This window comes from Myxocyprinus asiaticus, chromosome 49, assembly GCF_019703515.2.
Source record: "Myxocyprinus asiaticus isolate MX2 ecotype Aquarium Trade chromosome 49, UBuf_Myxa_2, whole genome shotgun sequence".
In the NCBI taxonomy this organism is placed as follows: Eukaryota; Metazoa; Chordata; class Actinopteri; order Cypriniformes; family Catostomidae; genus Myxocyprinus; species Myxocyprinus asiaticus.
Genome location: NC_059392.1, coordinates 6,691,458 through 6,714,356, shown reverse-complemented (window position 1 = coordinate 6,714,356; position 22,899 = coordinate 6,691,458). Strand labels below are relative to the sequence as shown.

Genomic DNA, 22,899 nt, shown 5'->3' with positions numbered 1-22,899 from the left:
GCATGACAGGAACAGATTTTAATGTCTGACTACCAAAAAGAATATGCAGTTCCAATGACACAGAATTGAATTAGATTTTTTAGATTCCAAATCATGAGCTCAACTATGAACTCTCCTCCTTAACTGATGATGCTTTTGAATGTGTCAGATTAGATGTTCCACAAATAAGCATTCCTAGTTGTTTTGTCTCAAGAAAGAACTTCAAATTAATTTTAGTAGATTAGTTAAACAGATTTCTATATATCCCCTGGTTCTGTAAGATTTTACACTAACAGAGGTGTTTAACATCGCCTCCCTTTAGTTACACACTTTAGACAGTGGATACTAAAACCTATCTATAATCCCCTGCTAGACCCACCTATACAGGTGAATATAAAGTCCAGGTCCAGCCGCTCACAGACACGAAACCTCAGAACAGGAGCATCCTGATCATCTCTACAACCTGAGGCAACATGGACCCAAGAGCTTCCTTTTCCATTCTGCTGCTGCTGGTTGGCGTCGTCCAGGCGTCTCCTCTCATGGTAAGACCTTGTCTAGTTTCTCTCTGCACTTCAATGATCGGCTTTCCTCAAATAAGTCACTTTAAACATTTCTATTTACATCGCCAGGAGCAGAGGGTTGAAGATGTGATTTTAACAGAGCCAGAAGCTATGGACATCACTACAAGGATTTTGGAGTCCAACAATGGTCAGTCAGCTAAAGCCAACAATAACTTTGACAGAATAGAGGCATATTTCTATAATGTATTTCAATTCAGGTCCAGATTTATATTGTGTTATTGAAAATGTCTTTTCCTTTAAACACAGGATCTTCTGAACTCTTGATGGAAGGAGACCTGGTGTTTCCCAAAACTAGAAATGCTCTCTTCTGCTTCAACAATAACTGTTTCTGGAAGAAAAACGCAAAAAACTTAGTGGAGGTTCCTTACATAATGAGCAATGAATTCTGTAAGTGAATGCACTTTAATCATGCAACATAGCTATGATTCATGTACATGCGATTTTGAAACTTTGGGCCTTTTTTTATTTTTTATTTTGCAGCCTCTTCTGACAAGTCAGTTATTCAGAGCGCCATGGAGACCTTCCACACCAAAACCTGCATCCGCTTTGTGGCCAGAACATCTCAGACCGACTACCTCAGTATTGAGAACAAAGATGGGTGAGGACAATCATACAATATCAACAAGACGCAACTGAACTCTTTCACAACATGTCCTGTAACATTAACTCCTCTTTTTTCCTTCTCAGGTGCTACTCTTCTCTTGGTAGAATTGGAGGCAAACAGGTTGTCTCCCTCAAAAGATTAGGTTGTGTGTATCGTGGCATCGCTCAGCATGAGCTCAACCATGCCCTGGGCTTCTACCACGAGCAAACCAGGAGCGACCGTGACCAGTATGTCAGGATCAACTGGGAGAACATCTCTCCTGACATGGCCTACAACTTCCAAAAACAGGACACCAATAATCAAAACACTCCATACGACTACGGCTCCATCATGCACTATGGAAGTACGGCCTTCGCCACCCAGGCCGGGGTGGAAACCATTACTCCCATTCCTGATGCAAGGGTGCAAATCGGACAGAGGCAGGATCTGTCCAACACCGACATCCTGAGAATCAACAAGCTGTATGGATGCTCAAGCTGAGGACACCATGTACACGTGGTGTTACATAAATATGTGTACTGTGTAGATGAATTATGGCATGAGGTGATGTTCTTCGTCTTTTGATGGTGGTGAATTTCTGTAATAAGTGATTGTGTTGGGGAAAATAAAGGTAATTACACTGCAAGTTTATTTGGGTCTTGTTTGGTTTGATATTCAATGTCTTCTTTCAAAAAAATGATCAAAGAATTCCAAATGTCCTTCATTTTGGCATGAGCTTCTGGTTGATTTGAACAAAACAAGTTCCACTGGAACAGAAAGGATGCCATCAGAGTATTGAGGTTGTCTTGTTGCATTCCGAAATGCACACGGGTGTACATTAGGATAACTTGACCTGTTACAGAATATTACAATAATTAAATCCATTAGGCTTTTATTTCTAGGGAAATTGTCATAAAAAAATAGAAAAAATACATGAAAAAATGATTGAAGTTCAACAATTATTTGAGATTTAGTTAAATTCACTTCTAATATAATGGGAAAAAATTATGTGCCTGAAGTTCATCAATTTTAAAGGGCTTCAGTATGCTTAAATACTTTGTAGACAATTACACCAAAATCATGTTGCAAAAGGAACGATAGATCGATTGATCGAGAGAGAGAGAAACTAAAATCAGATTAAAGGCCTTGTGTGGGTTTGTTTACATTTAAATTATTTGACTGCTGGATTTCGAATAGTCTTGGCATGTTTGCAAATTCAGTCAGTGTAAGTCTGTTTGATTTTTCTGGTTTTTGATTGTCCGCTGTTCGACAACCGCAAGTCCTTTAAGTTAGAAAGGTCATAGCACTCTATTCCAGAACAGTTTCAAGGTGTGTACCATGTTTGGTGGATGTAGCTTGAAAGCTCTAGGAGGAGTTAGAAATGTTGTTTTCGGTTTAGAGATTTTGAAAAAAAACCTAAACTAAGTTTGTTGGATAACAGTATGTTGGCTTTGTCAGGTTAAAGAAATTAAACTGATTCAACCTTCAAGAAACAAAAGTGAAAGAAGTCTCTGATCAGTAATATCTTAGGCTAACATATACATTTGAAAATGGTGTTTTTGCTTTCGAAACGCTCTCAATCCACACTGCTGTTTTCAAGCGTTTTCCAAAAGCTGCTCGTCCACACTGAAACATATGAAAAGTATTAAATCCCCTTACTGCACATGCGATAAATCTCCGTTCCATGTATGACCTGAAATGCAATTGTCCTCGTGTTCCATCACTGGACAGCAATTCTGCGTAAACTTCCCGTCCCGTTTGAAGCAATGCAGTGTGAAGGTTGTACAAAGTAACATTTATCTTTAACAAGGCTATCAAAATGAATAGCAGGCACAACGCCTGAATAGACTGAATAGACAGCATACGTGGCCTACCCTCACAAAAAATGTAAACTTGCCGCAAATTTGACGCTTGTTATTTTTACATGCAAATTAGCATTTGATTCGCTGCAAATGTTTGAAAGAAGATTGCAGCTCTTCAGCGGTAGCGGTGAACCTCTGGCAAACCTTTGACAACAATGAACAATTTAACGCAATTATGACGCAAACTAATTTGCATGTGAAAATGATCAGTGGTGAATTTGCGGCAAACGTTGTTTGTGGGTAAAGTTAATTACTACAAAAGATTACTTTAACTTGTCACTCGTTAAAAAAATTAAAATAAAAATTATTTAAATCGTTGAGAACAGAGATTTTTTCCCCACTAGATCATGTTAACACATATAAAGTTAACATCTTTTGGCTATACTTTTAAAACCGTGTGTATTTTATTGTTTATAGAATGTTCCAATTCAATTACATTTACATTTAGTAATTTAGCAGATGCTTTTATCCAAAGCGACATACAAATGAAGAAAATAGCAAGCAATTTGTCATAAGAAAGTCAACAATATCTGCAGTATCGCACTTCCTTTGTAAGTGCCTTACTGTAACCACGATTTTGAAATAAATGAGGAATGAGAAGAAATCATTTTTGGTGGTAATCAACATTATGCCTTATATACTGCTGACTGAGTTTAACTTGTATTGAACATGGAAAATGATTTGAACAAAACTGACCTGTACCTAACAGTAGCACTCATGAAGTATTAAATTACATTATGTTGAAAAGTGATATTTACACATTTGATAACAAAGCTTACTGTATCTGATAATGCATGCAGAATTACGCGCAATCTAGATTTTTCTTGAACTTGGAGAAGATCCATTTGGATATCTAACTACTATGGAATCTTTACCCTTATAAACAACTTTAGAATTGCTAAGTGTTGTTATATTGACAGAGAAAATCCTCAGCAGACAAATCAATTGTCATCTCAAGAATATCTACAAGCAAAGGTAGAACCGGCAGAGTAATAGACCATAAGTGAAGTTCTGGAGAAAATATGGAGAACTTCTCAAAGCAGTCTGGACAAGAGCAAAATTTGGAGCAGCATGACAGGAACAGATTTTAATGTCTGACTACCAAAAAGAATATGCAGTTCCAATGACATAGAATTGAATTAGATTTTTTAAATTCTAAATCATGAGCTCAACTATGAACTCTCCTCCTTAACTGATGGTGTTTTTGAATGTATCAAATGTGATGTTCTCACAAATAAGCATTCCTACTTGTTTTGTCTCAAGAAAGAACTTCAAATTAATTTTAGTAGATCAGTTAAACAGATTTCTATATATCCCCTAGTTCTGTAAGATTTTACACTAACAGAGGTGTTCAACATCTCCTCCCTTTAGTTACACACTTTAGACAGTGGATCCTAAACCTATCCATAATCCCCTGCTAGACCCACCTATACAGGTGAATATAAAGTCCAGGTCCAGCCGCTCACAGACACGAAACCTCAGAACAGGAGCATCCTGGTCATCTCTACAACCTGAGGCAACATGGACCCAAGAGCTTCCTTTTCCATTCTGCTGCTGCTGGTTGGCGTCGTCCAGGCGTCTCCTCTCATGGTAAGACCTTGTCTAGTTTCTCTCTGCACTTCAATGATCGGCTTTCCTCAAATAAGTCACTTTAAACATTTCTATTTACATCGCCAGGAGCAGAGGGTTGAAGATGTGATTTTAACAGAGCCAGAAGCTATGGACATCACTACAAGGATTTTGGAGTCCAACAATGGTCAGTCAGCTAAAGCCAACAATAACTTTGACAGAATAGAGGCATATTTCTATAATGTATTTCAATTCAGGTCCAGATTTATATTGTGTTATTGAAAATGTCTTTTCCTTTAAACACAGGATCTTCTGAACTCTTGATGGAAGGAGACCTGGTGTTTCCCAAAACTAGAAATGCTCTCTTCTGCTTCAACAATAACTGTTTCTGGAAGAAAAACGCAAAAAACTTAGTGGAGGTTCCTTACATAATGAGCAATGAATTCTGTAAGTGAATGCACTTTAATCATGCAACATAGCTATGATTCATGTACATGCGATTTTGAAACTTTGGGCCTTTTTTTATTTTTTATTTTGCAGCCTCTTCTGACAAGTCAGTTATTCAGAGCGCCATGGAGACCTTCCACACCAAAACCTGCATCCGCTTTGTGGCCAGAACATCTCAGACCGACTACCTCAGTATTGAGAACAAAGATGGGTGAGGACAATCATACAATATCAACAAGACGCAACTGAACTCTTTCACAACATGTCCTGTAACATTAACTCCTCTTTTTTCCTTCTCAGGTGCTACTCTTCTCTTGGTAGAATTGGAGGCAAACAGGTTGTCTCCCTCAAAAGATTAGGTTGTGTGTATCGTGGCATCGCTCAGCATGAGCTCAACCATGCCCTGGGCTTCTACCACGAGCAAACCAGGAGCGACCGTGACCAGTATGTCAGGATCAACTGGGAGAACATCTCTCCTGACATGGCCTACAACTTCCAAAAACAGGACACCAATAATCAAAACACTCCATACGACTACGGCTCCATCATGCACTATGGAAGTACGGCCTTCGCCACCCAGGCCGGGGTGGAAACCATTACTCCCATTCCTGATGCAAGGGTGCAAATCGGACAGAGGCAGGATCTGTCCAACACCGACATCCTGAGAATCAACAAGCTGTATGGATGCTCAAGCTGAGGACACCATGTACACGTGGTGTTACATAAATATGTGTACTGTGTAGATGAATTATGGCATGAGGTGATGTTCTTCGTCTTTTGATGGTGGTGAATTTCTGTAATAAGTGATTGTGTTGGGGAAAATAAAGGTAATTACACTGCAAGTTTATTTGGGTCTTGTTTGGTTTGATATTCAATGTCTTCTTTCAAAAAAATGATCAAAGAATTCCAAATGTCCTTCATTTTGGCATGAGCTTCTGGTTGATTTGAACAAAACAAGTTCCACTGGAACAGAAAGGATGCCATCAGAGTATTGAGGTTGTCTTGTTGCATTCCGAAATGCACACGGGTGTACATTAGGATAACTTGACCTGTTACAGAATATTACAATAATTAAATCCATTAGGCTTTTATTTCTAGGGAAATTGTCATAAAAAAATAGAAAAAATACATGAAAAAATGATTGAAGTTCAACAATTATTTGAGATTTAGTTAAATTCACTTCTAATATAATGGGAAAAAATTATGTGCCTGAAGTTCATCAATTTTAAAGGGCTTCAGTATGCTTAAATACTTTGTAGACAATTACACCAAAATCATGTTGCAAAAGGAACGATAGATCGATTGATCGAGAGAGAGAGAAACTAAAATCAGATTAAAGGCCTTGTGTGGGTTTGTTTACATTTAAATTATTTGACTGCTGGATTTCGAATAGTCTTGGCATGTTTGCAAATTCAGTCAGTGTAAGTCTGTTTGATTTTTCTGGTTTTTGATTGTCCGCTGTTCGACAACCGCAAGTCCTTTAAGTTAGAAAGGTCATAGCACTCTATTCCAGAACAGTTTCAAGGTGTGTACCATGTTTGGTGGATGTAGCTTGAAAGCTCTAGGAGGAGTTAGAAATGTTGTTTTCGGTTTAGAGATTTTGAAAAAAAACCTAAACTAAGTTTGTTGGATAACAGTATGTTGGCTTTGTCAGGTTAAAGAAATTAAACTGATTCAACCTTCAAGAAACAAAAGTGAAAGAAGTCTCTGATCAGTAATATCTTAGGCTAACATATACATTTGAAAATGGTGTTTTTGCTTTCGAAACGCTCTCAATCCACACTGCTGTTTTCAAGCGTTTTCCAAAAGCTGCTCGTCCACACTGAAACATATGAAAAGTATTAAATCCCCTTACTGCACATGCGATAAATCTCCGTTCCATGTATGACCTGAAATGCAATTGTCCTCGTGTTCCATCACTGGACAGCAATTCTGCGTAAACTTCCCGTCCCGTTTGAAGCAATGCAGTGTGAAGGTTGTACAAAGTAACATTTATCTTTAACAAGGCTATCAAAATGAATAGCAGGCACAACGCCTGAATAGACTGAATAGACAGCATACGTGGCCTACCCTCACAAAAAATGTAAACTTGCCGCAAATTTGACGCTTGTTATTTTTACATGCAAATTAGCATTTGATTCGCTGCAAATGTTTGAAAGAAGATTGCAGCTCTTCAGCGGTAGCGGTGAACCTCTGGCAAACCTTTGACAACAATGAACAATTTAACGCAATTATGACGCAAACTAATTTGCATGTGAAAATGATCAGTGGTGAATTTGCGGCAAACGTTGTTTGTGGGTAAAGTTAATTACTACAAAAGATTACTTTAACTTGTCACTCGTTAAAAAAATTAAAATAAAAATTATTTAAATCGTTGAGAACAGAGATTTTTTCCCCACTAGATCATGTTAACACATATAAAGTTAACATCTTTTGGCTATACTTTTAAAACCGTGTGTATTTTATTGTTTATAGAATGTTCCAATTCAATTACATTTACATTTAGTAATTTAGCAGATGCTTTTATCCAAAGCGACATACAAATGAAGAAAATAGCAAGCAATTTGTCATAAGAAAGTCAACAATATCTGCAGTATCGCACTTCCTTTGTAAGTGCCTTACTGTAACCACGATTTTGAAATAAATGAGGAATGAGAAGAAATCATTTTTGGTGGTAATCAACATTATGCCTTATATACTGCTGACTGAGTTTAACTTGTATTGAACATGGAAAATGATTTGAACAAAACTGACCTGTACCTAACAGTAGCACTCATGAAGTATTAAATTACATTATGTTGAAAAGTGATATTTACACATTTGATAACAAAGCTTACTGTATCTGATAATGCATGCAGAATTACGCGCAATCTAGATTTTTCTTGAACTTGGAGAAGATCCATTTGGATATCTAACTACTATGGAATCTTTACCCTTATAAACAACTTTAGAATTGCTAAGTGTTGTTATATTGACAGAGAAAATCCTCAGCAGACAAATCAATTGTCATCTCAAGAATATCTACAAGCAAAGGTAGAACCGGCAGAGTAATAGACCATAAGTGAAGTTCTGGAGAAAATATGGAGAACTTCTCAAAGCAGTCTGGACAAGAGCAAAATTTGGAGCAGCATGACAGGAACAGATTTTAATGTCTGACTACCAAAAAGAATATGCAGTTCCAATGACATAGAATTGAATTAGATTTTTTAAATTCTAAATCATGAGCTCAACTATGAACTCTCCTCCTTAACTGATGGTGTTTTTGAATGTATCAAATGTGATGTTCTCACAAATAAGCATTCCTACTTGTTTTGTCTCAAGAAAGAACTTCAAATTAATTTTAGTAGATCAGTTAAACAGATTTCTATATATCCCCTAGTTCTGTAAGATTTTACACTAACAGAGGTGTTCAACATCTCCTCCCTTTAGTTACACACTTTAGACAGTGGATCCTAAACCTATCCATAATCCCCTGCTAGACCCACCTATACAGGTGAATATAAAGTCCAGGTCCAGCCGCTCACAGACACGAAACCTCAGAACAGGAGCATCCTGGTCATCTCTACAACCTGAGGCAACATGGACCCAAGAGCTTCCTTTTCCATTCTGCTGCTGCTGGTTGGCGTCGTCCAGGCGTCTCCTCTCATGGTAAGACCTTGTCTAGTTTCTCTCTGCACTTCAATGATCGGCTTTCCTCAAATAAGTCACTTTAAACATTTCTATTTACATCGCCAGGAGCAGAGGGTTGAAGATGTGATTTTAACAGAGCCAGAAGCTATGGACATCACTACAAGGATTTTGGAGTCCAACAATGGTCAGTCAGCTAAAGCCAACAATAACTTTGACAGAATAGAGGCATATTTCTATAATGTATTTCAATTCAGGTCCAGATTTATATTGTGTTATTGAAAATGTCTTTTCCTTTAAACACAGGATCTTCTGAACTCTTGATGGAAGGAGACCTGGTGTTTCCCAAAACTAGAAATGCTCTCTTCTGCTTCAACAATAACTGTTTCTGGAAGAAAAACGCAAAAAACTTAGTGGAGGTTCCTTACATAATGAGCAATGAATTCTGTAAGTGAATGCACTTTAATCATGCAACATAGCTATGATTCATGTACATGCGATTTTGAAACTTTGGGCCTTTTTTTATTTTTTATTTTGCAGCCTCTTCTGACAAGTCAGTTATTCAGAGCGCCATGGAGACCTTCCACACCAAAACCTGCATCCGCTTTGTGGCCAGAACATCTCAGACCGACTACCTCAGTATTGAGAACAAAGATGGGTGAGGACAATCATACAATATCAACAAGACGCAACTGAACTCTTTCACAACATGTCCTGTAACATTAACTCCTCTTTTTTCCTTCTCAGGTGCTACTCTTCTCTTGGTAGAATTGGAGGCAAACAGGTTGTCTCCCTCAAAAGATTAGGTTGTGTGTATCGTGGCATCGCTCAGCATGAGCTCAACCATGCCCTGGGCTTCTACCACGAGCAAACCAGGAGCGACCGTGACCAGTATGTCAGGATCAACTGGGAGAACATCTCTCCTGACATGGCCTACAACTTCCAAAAACAGGACACCAATAATCAAAACACTCCATACGACTACGGCTCCATCATGCACTATGGAAGTACGGCCTTCGCCACCCAGGCCGGGGTGGAAACCATTACTCCCATTCCTGATGCAAGGGTGCAAATCGGACAGAGGCAGGATCTGTCCAACACCGACATCCTGAGAATCAACAAGCTGTATGGATGCTCAAGCTGAGGACACCATGTACACGTGGTGTTACATAAATATGTGTACTGTGTAGATGAATTATGGCATGAGGTGATGTTCTTCGTCTTTTGATGGTGGTGAATTTCTGTAATAAGTGATTGTGTTGGGGAAAATAAAGGTAATTACACTGCAAGTTTATTTGGGTCTTGTTTGGTTTGATATTCAATGTCTTCTTTCAAAAAAATGATCAAAGAATTCCAAATGTCCTTCATTTTGGCATGAGCTTCTGGTTGATTTGAACAAAACAAGTTCCACTGGAACAGAAAGGATGCCATCAGAGTATTGAGGTTGTCTTGTTGCATTCCGAAATGCACACGGGTGTACATTAGGATAACTTGACCTGTTACAGAATATTACAATAATTAAATCCATTAGGCTTTTATTTCTAGGGAAATTGTCATAAAAAAATAGAAAAAATACATGAAAAAATGATTGAAGTTCAACAATTATTTGAGATTTAGTTAAATTCACTTCTAATATAATGGGAAAAAATTATGTGCCTGAAGTTCATCAATTTTAAAGGGCTTCAGTATGCTTAAATACTTTGTAGACAATTACACCAAAATCATGTTGCAAAAGGAACGATAGATCGATTGATCGAGAGAGAGAGAAACTAAAATCAGATTAAAGGCCTTGTGTGGGTTTGTTTACATTTAAATTATTTGACTGCTGGATTTCGAATAGTCTTGGCATGTTTGCAAATTCAGTCAGTGTAAGTCTGTTTGATTTTTCTGGTTTTTGATTGTCCGCTGTTCGACAACCGCAAGTCCTTTAAGTTAGAAAGGTCATAGCACTCTATTCCAGAACAGTTTCAAGGTGTGTACCATGTTTGGTGGATGTAGCTTGAAAGCTCTAGGAGGAGTTAGAAATGTTGTTTTCGGTTTAGAGATTTTGAAAAAAAACCTAAACTAAGTTTGTTGGATAACAGTATGTTGGCTTTGTCAGGTTAAAGAAATTAAACTGATTCAACCTTCAAGAAACAAAAGTGAAAGAAGTCTCTGATCAGTAATATCTTAGGCTAACATATACATTTGAAAATGGTGTTTTTGCTTTCGAAACGCTCTCAATCCACACTGCTGTTTTCAAGCGTTTTCCAAAAGCTGCTCGTCCACACTGAAACATATGAAAAGTATTAAATCCCCTTACTGCACATGCGATAAATCTCCGTTCCATGTATGACCTGAAATGCAATTGTCCTCGTGTTCCATCACTGGACAGCAATTCTGCGTAAACTTCCCGTCCCGTTTGAAGCAATGCAGTGTGAAGGTTGTACAAAGTAACATTTATCTTTAACAAGGCTATCAAAATGAATAGCAGGCACAACGCCTGAATAGACTGAATAGACAGCATACGTGGCCTACCCTCACAAAAAATGTAAACTTGCCGCAAATTTGACGCTTGTTATTTTTACATGCAAATTAGCATTTGATTCGCTGCAAATGTTTGAAAGAAGATTGCAGCTCTTCAGCGGTAGCGGTGAACCTCTGGCAAACCTTTGACAACAATGAACAATTTAACGCAATTATGACGCAAACTAATTTGCATGTGAAAATGATCAGTGGTGAATTTGCGGCAAACGTTGTTTGTGGGTAAAGTTAATTACTACAAAAGATTACTTTAACTTGTCACTCGTTAAAAAAATTAAAATAAAAATTATTTAAATCGTTGAGAACAGAGATTTTTTCCCCACTAGATCATGTTAACACATATAAAGTTAACATCTTTTGGCTATACTTTTAAAACCGTGTGTATTTTATTGTTTATAGAATGTTCCAATTCAATTACATTTACATTTAGTAATTTAGCAGATGCTTTTATCCAAAGCGACATACAAATGAAGAAAATAGCAAGCAATTTGTCATAAGAAAGTCAACAATATCTGCAGTATCGCACTTCCTTTGTAAGTGCCTTACTGTAACCACGATTTTGAAATAAATGAGGAATGAGAAGAAATCATTTTTGGTGGTAATCAACATTATGCCTTATATACTGCTGACTGAGTTTAACTTGTATTGAACATGGAAAATGATTTGAACAAAACTGACCTGTACCTAACAGTAGCACTCATGAAGTATTAAATTACATTATGTTGAAAAGTGATATTTACACATTTGATAACAAAGCTTACTGTATCTGATAATGCATGCAGAATTACGCGCAATCTAGATTTTTCTTGAACTTGGAGAAGATCCATTTGGATATCTAACTACTATGGAATCTTTACCCTTATAAACAACTTTAGAATTGCTAAGTGTTGTTATATTGACAGAGAAAATCCTCAGCAGACAAATCAATTGTCATCTCAAGAATATCTACAAGCAAAGGTAGAACCGGCAGAGTAATAGACCATAAGTGAAGTTCTGGAGAAAATATGGAGAACTTCTCAAAGCAGTCTGGACAAGAGCAAAATTTGGAGCAGCATGACAGGAACAGATTTTAATGTCTGACTACCAAAAAGAATATGCAGTTCCAATGACATAGAATTGAATTAGATTTTTTAAATTCTAAATCATGAGCTCAACTATGAACTCTCCTCCTTAACTGATGGTGTTTTTGAATGTATCAAATGTGATGTTCTCACAAATAAGCATTCCTACTTGTTTTGTCTCAAGAAAGAACTTCAAATTAATTTTAGTAGATCAGTTAAACAGATTTCTATATATCCCCTAGTTCTGTAAGATTTTACACTAACAGAGGTGTTCAACATCTCCTCCCTTTAGTTACACACTTTAGACAGTGGATCCTAAACCTATCCATAATCCCCTGCTAGACCCACCTATACAGGTGAATATAAAGTCCAGGTCCAGCCGCTCACAGACACGAAACCTCAGAACAGGAGCATCCTGGTCATCTCTACAACCTGAGGCAACATGGACCCAAGAGCTTCCTTTTCCATTCTGCTGCTGCTGGTTGGCGTCGTCCAGGCGTCTCCTCTCATGGTAAGACCTTGTCTAGTTTCTCTCTGCACTTCAATGATCGGCTTTCCTCAAATAAGTCACTTTAAACATTTCTATTTACATCGCCAGGAGCAGAGGGTTGAAGATGTGATTTTAACAGAGCCAGAAGCTATGGACATCACTACAAGGATTTTGGAGTCCAACAATGGTCAGTCAGCTAAAGCCAACAATAACTTTGACAGAATAGAGGCATATTTCTATAATGTATTTCAATTCAGGTCCAGATTTATATTGTGTTATTGAAAATGTCTTTTCCTTTAAACACAGGATCTTCTGAACTCTTGATGGAAGGAGACCTGGTGTTTCCCAAAACTAGAAATGCTCTCTTCTGCTTCAACAATAACTGTTTCTGGAAGAAAAACGCAAAAAACTTAGTGGAGGTTCCTTACATAATGAGCAATGAATTCTGTAAGTGAATGCACTTTAATCATGCAACATAGCTATGATTCATGTACATGCGATTTTGAAACTTTGGGCCTTTTTTTATTTTTTATTTTGCAGCCTCTTCTGACAAGTCAGTTATTCAGAGCGCCATGGAGACCTTCCACACCAAAACCTGCATCCGCTTTGTGGCCAGAACATCTCAGACCGACTACCTCAGTATTGAGAACAAAGATGGGTGAGGACAATCATACAATATCAACAAGACGCAACTGAACTCTTTCACAACATGTCCTGTAACATTAACTCCTCTTTTTTCCTTCTCAGGTGCTACTCTTCTCTTGGTAGAATTGGAGGCAAACAGGTTGTCTCCCTCAAAAGATTAGGTTGTGTGTATCGTGGCATCGCTCAGCATGAGCTCAACCATGCCCTGGGCTTCTACCACGAGCAAACCAGGAGCGACCGTGACCAGTATGTCAGGATCAACTGGGAGAACATCTCTCCTGACATGGCCTACAACTTCCAAAAACAGGACACCAATAATCAAAACACTCCATACGACTACGGCTCCATCATGCACTATGGAAGTACGGCCTTCGCCACCCAGGCCGGGGTGGAAACCATTACTCCCATTCCTGATGCAAGGGTGCAAATCGGACAGAGGCAGGATCTGTCCAACACCGACATCCTGAGAATCAACAAGCTGTATGGATGCTCAAGCTGAGGACACCATGTACACGTGGTGTTACATAAATATGTGTACTGTGTAGATGAATTATGGCATGAGGTGATGTTCTTCGTCTTTTGATGGTGGTGAATTTCTGTAATAAGTGATTGTGTTGGGGAAAATAAAGGTAATTACACTGCAAGTTTATTTGGGTCTTGTTTGGTTTGATATTCAATGTCTTCTTTCAAAAAAATGATCAAAGAATTCCAAATGTCCTTCATTTTGGCATGAGCTTCTGGTTGATTTGAACAAAACAAGTTCCACTGGAACAGAAAGGATGCCATCAGAGTATTGAGGTTGTCTTGTTGCATTCCGAAATGCACACGGGTGTACATTAGGATAACTTGACCTGTTACAGAATATTACAATAATTAAATCCATTAGGCTTTTATTTCTAGGGAAATTGTCATAAAAAAATAGAAAAAATACATGAAAAAATGATTGAAGTTCAACAATTATTTGAGATTTAGTTAAATTCACTTCTAATATAATGGGAAAAAATTATGTGCCTGAAGTTCATCAATTTTAAAGGGCTTCAGTATGCTTAAATACTTTGTAGACAATTACACCAAAATCATGTTGCAAAAGGAACGATAGATCGATTGATCGAGAGAGAGAGAAACTAAAATCAGATTAAAGGCCTTGTGTGGGTTTGTTTACATTTAAATTATTTGACTGCTGGATTTCGAATAGTCTTGGCATGTTTGCAAATTCAGTCAGTGTAAGTCTGTTTGATTTTTCTGGTTTTTGATTGTCCGCTGTTCGACAACCGCAAGTCCTTTAAGTTAGAAAGGTCATAGCACTCTATTCCAGAACAGTTTCAAGGTGTGTACCATGTTTGGTGGATGTAGCTTGAAAGCTCTAGGAGGAGTTAGAAATGTTGTTTTCGGTTTAGAGATTTTGAAAAAAAACCTAAACTAAGTTTGTTGGATAACAGTATGTTGGCTTTGTCAGGTTAAAGAAATTAAACTGATTCAACCTTCAAGAAACAAAAGTGAAAGAAGTCTCTGATCAGTAATATCTTAGGCTAACATATACATTTGAAAATGGTGTTTTTGCTTTCGAAACGCTCTCAATCCACACTGCTGTTTTCAAGCGTTTTCCAAAAGCTGCTCGTCCACACTGAAACATATGAAAAGTATTAAATCCCCTTACTGCACATGCGATAAATCTCCGTTCCATGTATGACCTGAAATGCAATTGTCCTCGTGTTCCATCACTGGACAGCAATTCTGCGTAAACTTCCCGTCCCGTTTGAAGCAATGCAGTGTGAAGGTTGTACAAAGTAACATTTATCTTTAACAAGGCTATCAAAATGAATAGCAGGCACAACGCCTGAATAGACTGAATAGACAGCATACGTGGCCTACCCTCACAAAAAATGTAAACTTGCCGCAAATTTGACGCTTGTTATTTTTACATGCAAATTAGCATTTGATTCGCTGCAAATGTTTGAAAGAAGATTGCAGCTCTTCAGCGGTAGCGGTGAACCTCTGGCAAACCTTTGACAACAATGAACAATTTAACGCAATTATGACGCAAACTAATTTGCATGTGAAAATGATCAGTGGTGAATTTGCGGCAAACGTTGTTTGTGGGTAAAGTTAATTACTACAAAAGATTACTTTAACTTGTCACTCGTTAAAAAAATAAAAATAAAAATTATTTAAATCGTTGAGAACAGAGATTTTTTCCCCACTAGATCATGTTAACACATATAAAGTTAACATCTTTTGGCTATACTTTTAAAACCGTGTGTATTTTATTGTTTATAGAATGTTCCAATTCAATTACATTTACATTTAGTAATTTAGCAGATGCTTTTATCCAAAGCGACATACAAATGAAGAAAATAGCAAGCAATTTGTCATAAGAAAGTCAACAATATCTGCAGTATCGCACTTCCTTTGTAAGTGCCTTACTGTAACCACGATTTTTAAATAAATGAGGAATGAGAAGAAATCATTTTTGGTGGTAATCAACATTATGCCTTATATACTGCTGACTGAGTTTAACTTGTATTGAACATGGAAAATGATTTGAACAAAACTGACCTGTACCTAACAGTAGCACTCATGAAGTATTAAATTACATTATGTTGAAAAGTGATATTTACACATTTGATAACAAAGCTTACTGTATCTGATAATGCATGCAGAATTACGCGCAATCTAGATTTTTCTTGAACTTGGAGAAGATCCATTTGGATATCTAACTACTATGGAATCTTTACCCTTATAAACAACTTTAGAATTGCTAAGTGTTGTTATATTGACAGAGAAAATCCTCAGCAGACAAATCAATTGTCATCTCAAGAATATCTACAAGCAAAGGTAGAACCGGCAGAGTAATAGACCATAAGTGAAGTTCTGGAGAAAATATGGAGAACTTCTCAAAGCAGTCTGGACAAGAGCAAAATTTGGAGCAGCATGACAGGAACAGATTTTAATGTCTGACTACCAAAAAGAATATGCAGTTCCAATGACATAGAATTGAATTAGATTTTTTAAATTCTAAATCATGAGCTCAACTATGAACTCTCCTCCTTAACTGATGGTGCTTTTGAATGTATCAAATGTAGATGTTCTCACAAATAAGCATTCCTACTTGTTTTGTCTCAAGAAAGAACTTCAAATTAATTTTAGTAGATCAGTTAAACAGATTTCTATATATCCCCTAGTTCTGTAAGATTTTACACTAACAGAGGTGTTCAACATCTCCTCCCTTTAGTTACACACTTTAGACAGTGGATCCTAAACCTATCCATAATCCCCTGCTAGACCCACCTATACAGGTGAATATAAAGTCCAGGTCCAGCCGCTCACAGACACGAAACCTCAGAACAGGAGCATCCTGGTCATCTCTACAACCTGAGGCAACATGGACCCAAGAGCTTCCTTTTCCATTCTGCTGCTGCTGGTTGGCGTCGTCCAGGCGTCTCCTCTCATGGTAAGACCTTGTCTAGTTTCTCTCTGCACTTCAATGATCGGCTTTCCTCAAATAAGTCACTTTAAACATTTCTATTTACATCGCCAGGAGCAGAGGGTTGAAGATGTGATTTTAACAGAGCCAGAAGCTATGGACATCACTACAAGGATTTTGGAGTCCAACAATGGTCAGTCAGCTAAAGCCAACAATAACTTTGACAGAATAGAGGCATATTTCTATAATGTATTTCAATTCAGGTCCAGATTTATATTGTGTTATTGAAAATGTCTTTTCCTTTAAACACAGGATCTTCTGAACTCTTGATGGAAGGAGACCTGGTGTTTCCCAAAACTAGAAATGCTCTCTTCTGCTTCAACAATAACTGTTTCTGGAAGAAAAACGCAAAAAACTTAGTGGAGGTTCCTTACATAATGAGCAATGAATTCTGTAAGTGAATGCACTTTAATCATGCAACATAGCTATGATTCATGTACATGCGATTTTGAAACTTTGGGCCTTTTTTTATTTTTTATTTTGCAGCCTCTTCTGACAAGTCAGTTATTCAGAGCGCCATGGAGACCTTCCACACCAAAACCTGCATCCGCTTTGTGGCCAGAACATCTCAGACCGACTACCTCAGTATTGAGAACAAAGATGGGTGAGGACAATCATACAATATCAACAAGACGCAACTGAACTCTTTCACAACATGTCCTGTAACATTAACTCCTCTTTTTTCCTTCTCAGGTGCTACTCTTCTCTTGGTAGAATTGGAGGCAAACAGGTTGTCTCCCTCAAAAGATTAGGTTGTGTGTATCGTGGCATCGCTCAGCATGAGCTCAACCATGCCCTGGGCTTCTACCACGAGCAAACCAGGAGCGACCGTGACCAGTATGTCAGGATCAACTGGGAGAACATCTCTCCTGACATGGCCTACAACTTCCAAAAACAGGACACCAATAATCAAAACACTCCATACGACTACGGCTCCATCATGCACTATGGAAGTACGGCCTTCGCCACCCAGGCCGGGGTGGAAACCATTACTCCCATTCCTGATGCAAGGGTGCAAATCGGACAGAGGCAGGATCTGTCCAACACCGACATCCTGAGAATCAACAAGCTGTATGGATGCTCAAGCTGAGGACACCATGTACACGTGGTGTTACATAAATATGTGTACTGTGTAGATGAATTATGGCATGAGGTGATGTTCTTCGTCTTTTGATGGTGGTGAATTTCTGTAATAAGTGATTGTGTTGGGGAAAATAAAGGTAATTACACTGCAAGTTTATTTGGGTCTTGTTTGGTTTGATATTCAATGTCTTCTTTCAAAAAAATGATCAAAGAATTCCAAATGTCCTTCATTTTGGCATGAGCTTCTGGTTGATTTGAACAAAACAAGTTCCACTGGAACAGAAAGGATGCCATCAGAGTATTGAGGTTGTCTTGTTGCATTCCGAAATGCACACGGGTGTACATTAGGATAACTTGACCTGTTACAGAATATTACAATAATTAAATCCATTAGGCTTTTATTTCTAGGGAAATTGTCATAAAAAAATAGAAAAAATACATGAAAAAATGATTGAAGTTCAACAATTATTTGAGATTTAGTTAAATTCACTTCTAATATAATGGGAAAAAATTATGTGCCTGAAGTTCATCAATTTTAAAGGGCTTCAGTATGCTTAAATACTTTGTAGACAATTACACCAAAATCATGTTGCAAAAGGAACGATAGATCGATTGATCGAGAGAGAGAGAAACTAAAATCAGATTAAAGGCCTTGTGTGGGTTTGTTTACATTTAAATTATTTGACTGCTGGATTTCGAATAGTCTTGGCATGTTTGCAAATTCAGTCAGTGTAAGTCTGTTTGATTTTTCTGGTTTTTGATTGTCCGCTGTTCGACAACCGCAAGTCCTTTAAGTTAGAAAGGTCATAGCACTCTATTCCAGAACAGTTTCAAGGTGTGTACCATGTTTGGTGGATGTAGCTTGAAAGCTCTAGGAGGAGTTAGAAATGTTGTTTTCGGTTTAGAGATTTTGAAAAAAAACCTAAACAAAGTTTGTTGGATAACAGTATGTTGGCTTTGTCAGGTTAAAGAAATTAAACTGATTCAACCTTCAAGAAACAAAAGTGAAAGAAGTCTCTGATCAGTAATATCTTAGGCTAACATATACATTTGAAAATGGTGTTTTTGCTTTCGAAACGCTCTCAATCCACACTGCTGTTTTCAAGCGTTTTCCAAAAGCTGCTCGTCCACACTGAAACATATGAAAAGTATTAAATCCCTTTACTGCACATGCGATAAATCGCCATTCCATGTACGATCTGAAATGCATATTGTCCTCGTGTTCCATCGCTGGACAGCAATTCTGCGTAAACTTCCCGTCCCGTTTGAAGCAATGCAGTGTGAAGGGTGTACAAAGTAACATTTATCTTTAACAAGGCTATCAAAGTGAATAGCAGGCACAACACCTCTACAGCATGGCCACCATCTCGACGGTTGTGGGTTGATTGGATCACATGATGCGTCACATGACATCAAATACATCATCGTTTTTTATGACATCTCAGTTTGCCCTGTCCACACTACAACGCAAAGACAGCATTTTCAAATATATCCATTTGAAAGAACGTTTTCGAAAAGTGCCATTTTCGCTCTCAAAAACGCCGTCTCAATGTGGACGGAAGGCCGAAAAGTAGATAAAAAGAAGCATTTTCAAAAGAAAAAGTATTAGTGTGGACATGTCCTAAAAGTAATCATGGTAAAGTTAGTAGGACAATAATGCCTGCAAGGCATCACTATATTTAGTGTTAAAGGAATGTTCCGCATTTAGTACAACTTCAGATGATAGACAGAATACGTGGCAGACCCTCACAAAATTTCTAAACTTGCCGCAAATTTGACGCTTGTTATTTTTACATGCAAATGAGCTTTTGATGCTGCAAATGTTTACCAGAAGTTTGCAGCTCTTCAGTGGTAGTGGTGAACCTCTGGCAAACCTTTGACAACAATGAACAATTTAACGCAATTGTGATGCAAATCTAATTTGCATGTGAAAATGATCTGTGGCGAATTTGCGGCAAAAATTTTTTGTGGGTAAAGTTAATTACTACAAAAGATTACTTTAACTTGTCCCTCGTTAAAAAAATTAAAATAAAAATTACTTAAATTGTCGAGAACAGAGATTTTTTCCCCACTAGATCATGTTAACACATATAAAGATAACATCTTTTGGCTATACTTTTGAAATTCGTGTGTATTTTATTGTTTATAGAATGGTCCAATTCAATTACATTTACATTTAGTTATTTAGCAGACGCTTTTATCCAAAGCGACATACAAATGAAGAAAATAGCAAGCAATTTGTCATAAGAAAGTCAACAATATCTGCAGTATCGCACTTCCTTTGTAAGTGCCTTCCTGTAACCACGATTTTTAAATAAATGAGGAATGAGAAGAAATTATTTTTGGTGGTAATCAACATTATGCCTCATATACTGCTGACTGAGTTTAACTTGTATTGAACATGGAAAATGATTTGAACAAAACTGACCTGTACCTCACAGTAGCACACATGAAGTATTAAATTACATTATGTTGAGAAGTGATATTGACACATTTGATAACAAAGCTTACTGTATCTGATAATGCATGCAGAATTATGCATAATCTAGATTTATCTTGAACTTGGAGAAGATCCATTTGGATATCTAACTACTATGGAATCTTTACCCTTATAAACAACTTTAGAATTGCTAAGTGTTGTTATATTGACAGAGAAAATCCTCAGCAGACAAATCAATTGTCATCTCAAGAATATCTACAAACAAAGGTAGAACCAGCAGAGTAATAGACCATAAGTGATGTTCTGGAGAAAATATGGAGAACTTCTCAAAGCAGTCTGGACAAGAGCAAAATATGGAGCAGCATGACAGGAACAGATTTTAATGTCTGACTACCAAACAGAATATGCAGTTCCAATGACACAGAATTGAATTAGATTTTTTAAATTCCAAATCATGAGCTCAACTATGAACTCTCCTCCTTAACTGATGATGCTTTTGAATGTGTCAGATGTGATGATCTCACAAATAAGCATTCCTAGTTGTTTTGTCTCAAGAAAGAACTTCAAAGTAATTTTATTAGATTAGATAAACAGATTTCTATATATCCCCTGGTTCTGTAAGATTTTACACTAACAGAGGTGTTTAACATCTCCTCCCTTTAGATACACACTTTAGACAGTGGATCCTAAACCCATCCATAATCCCCTGCTAGACCCACCTATACAGGTGAATATAAAGTCCAGGTCCAGCCGCTCACTGACACGAAACCTCAGTACAGGAGCATCCTGGTCATCTCTACAACCTGAGGCAACATGGACCCAAGAGCTTCCTTTTCCATTCTGCTGCTGCTGGTTGGCGTCATCCAGGCGTCTCCTCTCATGGTAAGACCCTGTCTAGTTTCTCTCTGCACTTCAATGATCGGCTTTCCTCAAATAAGTCATTTTATACATTTCTATTTACATCGCCAGGAGCAGAGGGTTGAAGATGTGATTTTAACAGAGCCAGAAGCTATGGACATCACTACAAGGATTTTGGAGTCCAACAATGGTCAGTCAGCTAAAGCCAACAATAACTTTGACAGAATAGAGGCATATTTCTATAATGTATTTCAATTCAGATCCAGATTTATATTGTGTTATTGAAAATGTCTTTTCCTTTAAACACAGGATCTTCTGAACTCTTGATTGAAGGAGACCTGGTGTTTCCCAAAACTAGAAATGCTCTCTTCTGCTTCAACAATAACTGTTTCTGGAAGAAAAACGCAAAAAACTTAGTGGAGGTTCCTTACATAATGAGCAATGAATTCTGTAAGTGAATGCACTGTATTCATGCAACATAGCTATGATTCATGTTCATGCGATTTTAAAACTTTGGGCCTTTTTTTTTTTTTTTTTTTTTTTTTTTTTTGCAGCCTCTTCTGACAAGTCAGTTATTCAGAGCGCCATGGCGACCTTCCACACCAAAACCTGCATCCGCTTTGTGGCCAGAACATCTCAGACCGACTACCTCAGTATTGAGAACAAAGATGGGTGAGGACAATCATACAATATCAACAAGACGCAACTGAACTCTTTCACAACATGTCCTGTAACATTAACTCCTCTTTTTTCCTTCTCAGGTGCTACTCTTCTCTTGGTAGAATTGGAGGCAAACAGGTTGTCTCTCTCAAAAGATTAGGTTGTGTGTATCGTGGCATCGCTCAGCATGAGCTCAACCATGCCCTGGGCTTCTACCACGAGCAAACCAGGAGCGACCGTGACCAGTATGTCAGGATCAACTGGGAGAACATCTCTCCTGACATGGCCTACAACTTCCAAAAACAGGACACCAACAATCAAAACACTCCATACGACTACGGCTCCATCATGCACTATGGAAGTACGGCCTTCGCCACCCAGGCCGGGGTGGAAACCATTACTCCCATTCCTGATGCAAGGGTGCAAATCGGACAGAGGCAGGATCTGTCCAACACCGACATCCTGAGAATCAACAAGCTGTATGGATGCTCAAGCTGAGGACACCATGTACACGTGGTGTTACATAAATATGTGTACTGTGTAGATGAATTATGGCATGAGGTGATGTTCTTCGTCTTTTGATGGTGGTGAATTTCTGTAATAAGTGATTGTGTTGGGGAAAATAAAGGTAATTACACTGCAAGTTTATTTGGGTCTTGTTTGGTTTGATATTCAATGTCTTCTTTCAAAAAAATGATTAAAGATCATTCCGAAATGCACACGGGTGTACATTAGGATAACTTGACCTGTTACAGAATATTACAATAATTAAATCCATTAGGCTTTAATTTCTAGGGAAATTGTCATAATAAAATAAACAAAAAAATGATTGAAGATCAAAAATTATTTGAGATTTATTTAAATTCATTTCTAGCATAATGGCAAAATAATTATGTGCCTAATGTTCAATTTTAAAGGGCTTCAGTTTGCTTAAATACTTTGTTATCAATTATACCAGCATCATGTTACAACAGGAATGATAGATCCAAACCAGGATCAACCGTGAC

The 22,899-nt window shown here is 37.7% G+C and overlaps 6 protein-coding genes across 6 annotated transcripts; all 6 read left to right on the top strand.

The window, feature by feature from the left end:
- The first annotated feature begins 452 nt into the window (after window positions 1–452).
- LOC127438005 (hatching enzyme 1.2-like) lies at window positions 453–1,644 on the top strand. The gene is made up of 5 exons (XM_051693214.1): window positions 453–521; window positions 609–687; window positions 807–947; window positions 1,041–1,158; window positions 1,248–1,644. Exons 1-5 carry the CDS (start codon window positions 453–455, stop codon window positions 1,642–1,644), a joined length of 804 nt encoding a protein of 267 aa, XP_051549174.1.
- A 2,882-nt stretch (window positions 1,645–4,526) lies between these two features.
- Window positions 4,527–5,718, top strand: LOC127438004 (hatching enzyme 1.2-like). Its single transcript, XM_051693213.1, has 5 exons — window positions 4,527–4,595; window positions 4,683–4,761; window positions 4,881–5,021; window positions 5,115–5,232; window positions 5,322–5,718. The coding sequence occupies exons 1-5, from the start codon at window positions 4,527–4,529 to the stop codon at window positions 5,716–5,718; spliced, it is 804 nt and encodes a 267-aa protein (XP_051549173.1).
- A 2,882-nt stretch (window positions 5,719–8,600) lies between these two features.
- On the top strand, window positions 8,601–9,792 carry LOC127438003 (hatching enzyme 1.2-like). Its single transcript, XM_051693211.1, has 5 exons — window positions 8,601–8,669; window positions 8,757–8,835; window positions 8,955–9,095; window positions 9,189–9,306; window positions 9,396–9,792. Exons 1-5 carry the CDS (start codon window positions 8,601–8,603, stop codon window positions 9,790–9,792), a joined length of 804 nt encoding a protein of 267 aa, XP_051549171.1.
- A 2,882-nt stretch (window positions 9,793–12,674) lies between these two features.
- LOC127438002 (hatching enzyme 1.2-like) lies at window positions 12,675–13,866 on the top strand. Its single transcript, XM_051693210.1, has 5 exons — window positions 12,675–12,743; window positions 12,831–12,909; window positions 13,029–13,169; window positions 13,263–13,380; window positions 13,470–13,866. Exons 1-5 carry the CDS (start codon window positions 12,675–12,677, stop codon window positions 13,864–13,866), a joined length of 804 nt encoding a protein of 267 aa, XP_051549170.1.
- A 2,883-nt stretch (window positions 13,867–16,749) lies between these two features.
- Window positions 16,750–17,941, top strand: LOC127438008 (hatching enzyme 1.2-like). Its single transcript, XM_051693217.1, has 5 exons — window positions 16,750–16,818; window positions 16,906–16,984; window positions 17,104–17,244; window positions 17,338–17,455; window positions 17,545–17,941. Exons 1-5 carry the CDS (start codon window positions 16,750–16,752, stop codon window positions 17,939–17,941), a joined length of 804 nt encoding a protein of 267 aa, XP_051549177.1.
- A 3,246-nt stretch (window positions 17,942–21,187) lies between these two features.
- On the top strand, window positions 21,188–22,390 carry LOC127438009 (hatching enzyme 1.2-like). The gene is made up of 5 exons (XM_051693218.1): window positions 21,188–21,256; window positions 21,344–21,422; window positions 21,542–21,682; window positions 21,787–21,904; window positions 21,994–22,390. Exons 1-5 carry the CDS (start codon window positions 21,188–21,190, stop codon window positions 22,388–22,390), a joined length of 804 nt encoding a protein of 267 aa, XP_051549178.1.
- Window positions 22,391–22,899: the final 509 nt, after the last annotated feature.

Bases quoted from the DNA above. Each gene is read 5' to 3' on its own strand.
- LOC127438005 (XM_051693214.1), top strand. From the start codon at position 453: ATGGACCCAAGAGCTTCCTTTTCCATTCTGCTGCTGCTGGTTGGCGTC. The intron at 522-608 runs GTAAGACCTTGT...TTACATCGCCAG, and splicing joins TCCAGGCGTCTCCTCTCATG to GAGCAGAGGGTTGAAGATGT. The intron at 948-1,040 runs GTAAGTGAATGC...TTTATTTTGCAG, and splicing joins CATAATGAGCAATGAATTCT to CCTCTTCTGACAAGTCAGTT.
- LOC127438004 (XM_051693213.1), top strand. From the start codon at position 4,527: ATGGACCCAAGAGCTTCCTTTTCCATTCTGCTGCTGCTGGTTGGCGTC. The intron at 4,596-4,682 runs GTAAGACCTTGT...TTACATCGCCAG, and splicing joins TCCAGGCGTCTCCTCTCATG to GAGCAGAGGGTTGAAGATGT. The intron at 5,022-5,114 runs GTAAGTGAATGC...TTTATTTTGCAG, and splicing joins CATAATGAGCAATGAATTCT to CCTCTTCTGACAAGTCAGTT.
- LOC127438003 (XM_051693211.1), top strand. From the start codon at position 8,601: ATGGACCCAAGAGCTTCCTTTTCCATTCTGCTGCTGCTGGTTGGCGTC. The intron at 8,670-8,756 runs GTAAGACCTTGT...TTACATCGCCAG, and splicing joins TCCAGGCGTCTCCTCTCATG to GAGCAGAGGGTTGAAGATGT. The intron at 9,307-9,395 runs GTGAGGACAATC...TTTCCTTCTCAG, and splicing joins AGTATTGAGAACAAAGATGG to GTGCTACTCTTCTCTTGGTA.
- LOC127438002 (XM_051693210.1), top strand. From the start codon at position 12,675: ATGGACCCAAGAGCTTCCTTTTCCATTCTGCTGCTGCTGGTTGGCGTC. The intron at 13,170-13,262 runs GTAAGTGAATGC...TTTATTTTGCAG, and splicing joins CATAATGAGCAATGAATTCT to CCTCTTCTGACAAGTCAGTT. The intron at 13,381-13,469 runs GTGAGGACAATC...TTTCCTTCTCAG, and splicing joins AGTATTGAGAACAAAGATGG to GTGCTACTCTTCTCTTGGTA.
- LOC127438008 (XM_051693217.1), top strand. From the start codon at position 16,750: ATGGACCCAAGAGCTTCCTTTTCCATTCTGCTGCTGCTGGTTGGCGTC. The intron at 17,245-17,337 runs GTAAGTGAATGC...TTTATTTTGCAG, and splicing joins CATAATGAGCAATGAATTCT to CCTCTTCTGACAAGTCAGTT. The intron at 17,456-17,544 runs GTGAGGACAATC...TTTCCTTCTCAG, and splicing joins AGTATTGAGAACAAAGATGG to GTGCTACTCTTCTCTTGGTA.
- LOC127438009 (XM_051693218.1), top strand. From the start codon at position 21,188: ATGGACCCAAGAGCTTCCTTTTCCATTCTGCTGCTGCTGGTTGGCGTC. The intron at 21,423-21,541 runs GTCAGTCAGCTA...CTTTAAACACAG, and splicing joins GATTTTGGAGTCCAACAATG to GATCTTCTGAACTCTTGATT. The intron at 21,683-21,786 runs GTAAGTGAATGC...TTTTTTTTGCAG, and splicing joins CATAATGAGCAATGAATTCT to CCTCTTCTGACAAGTCAGTT.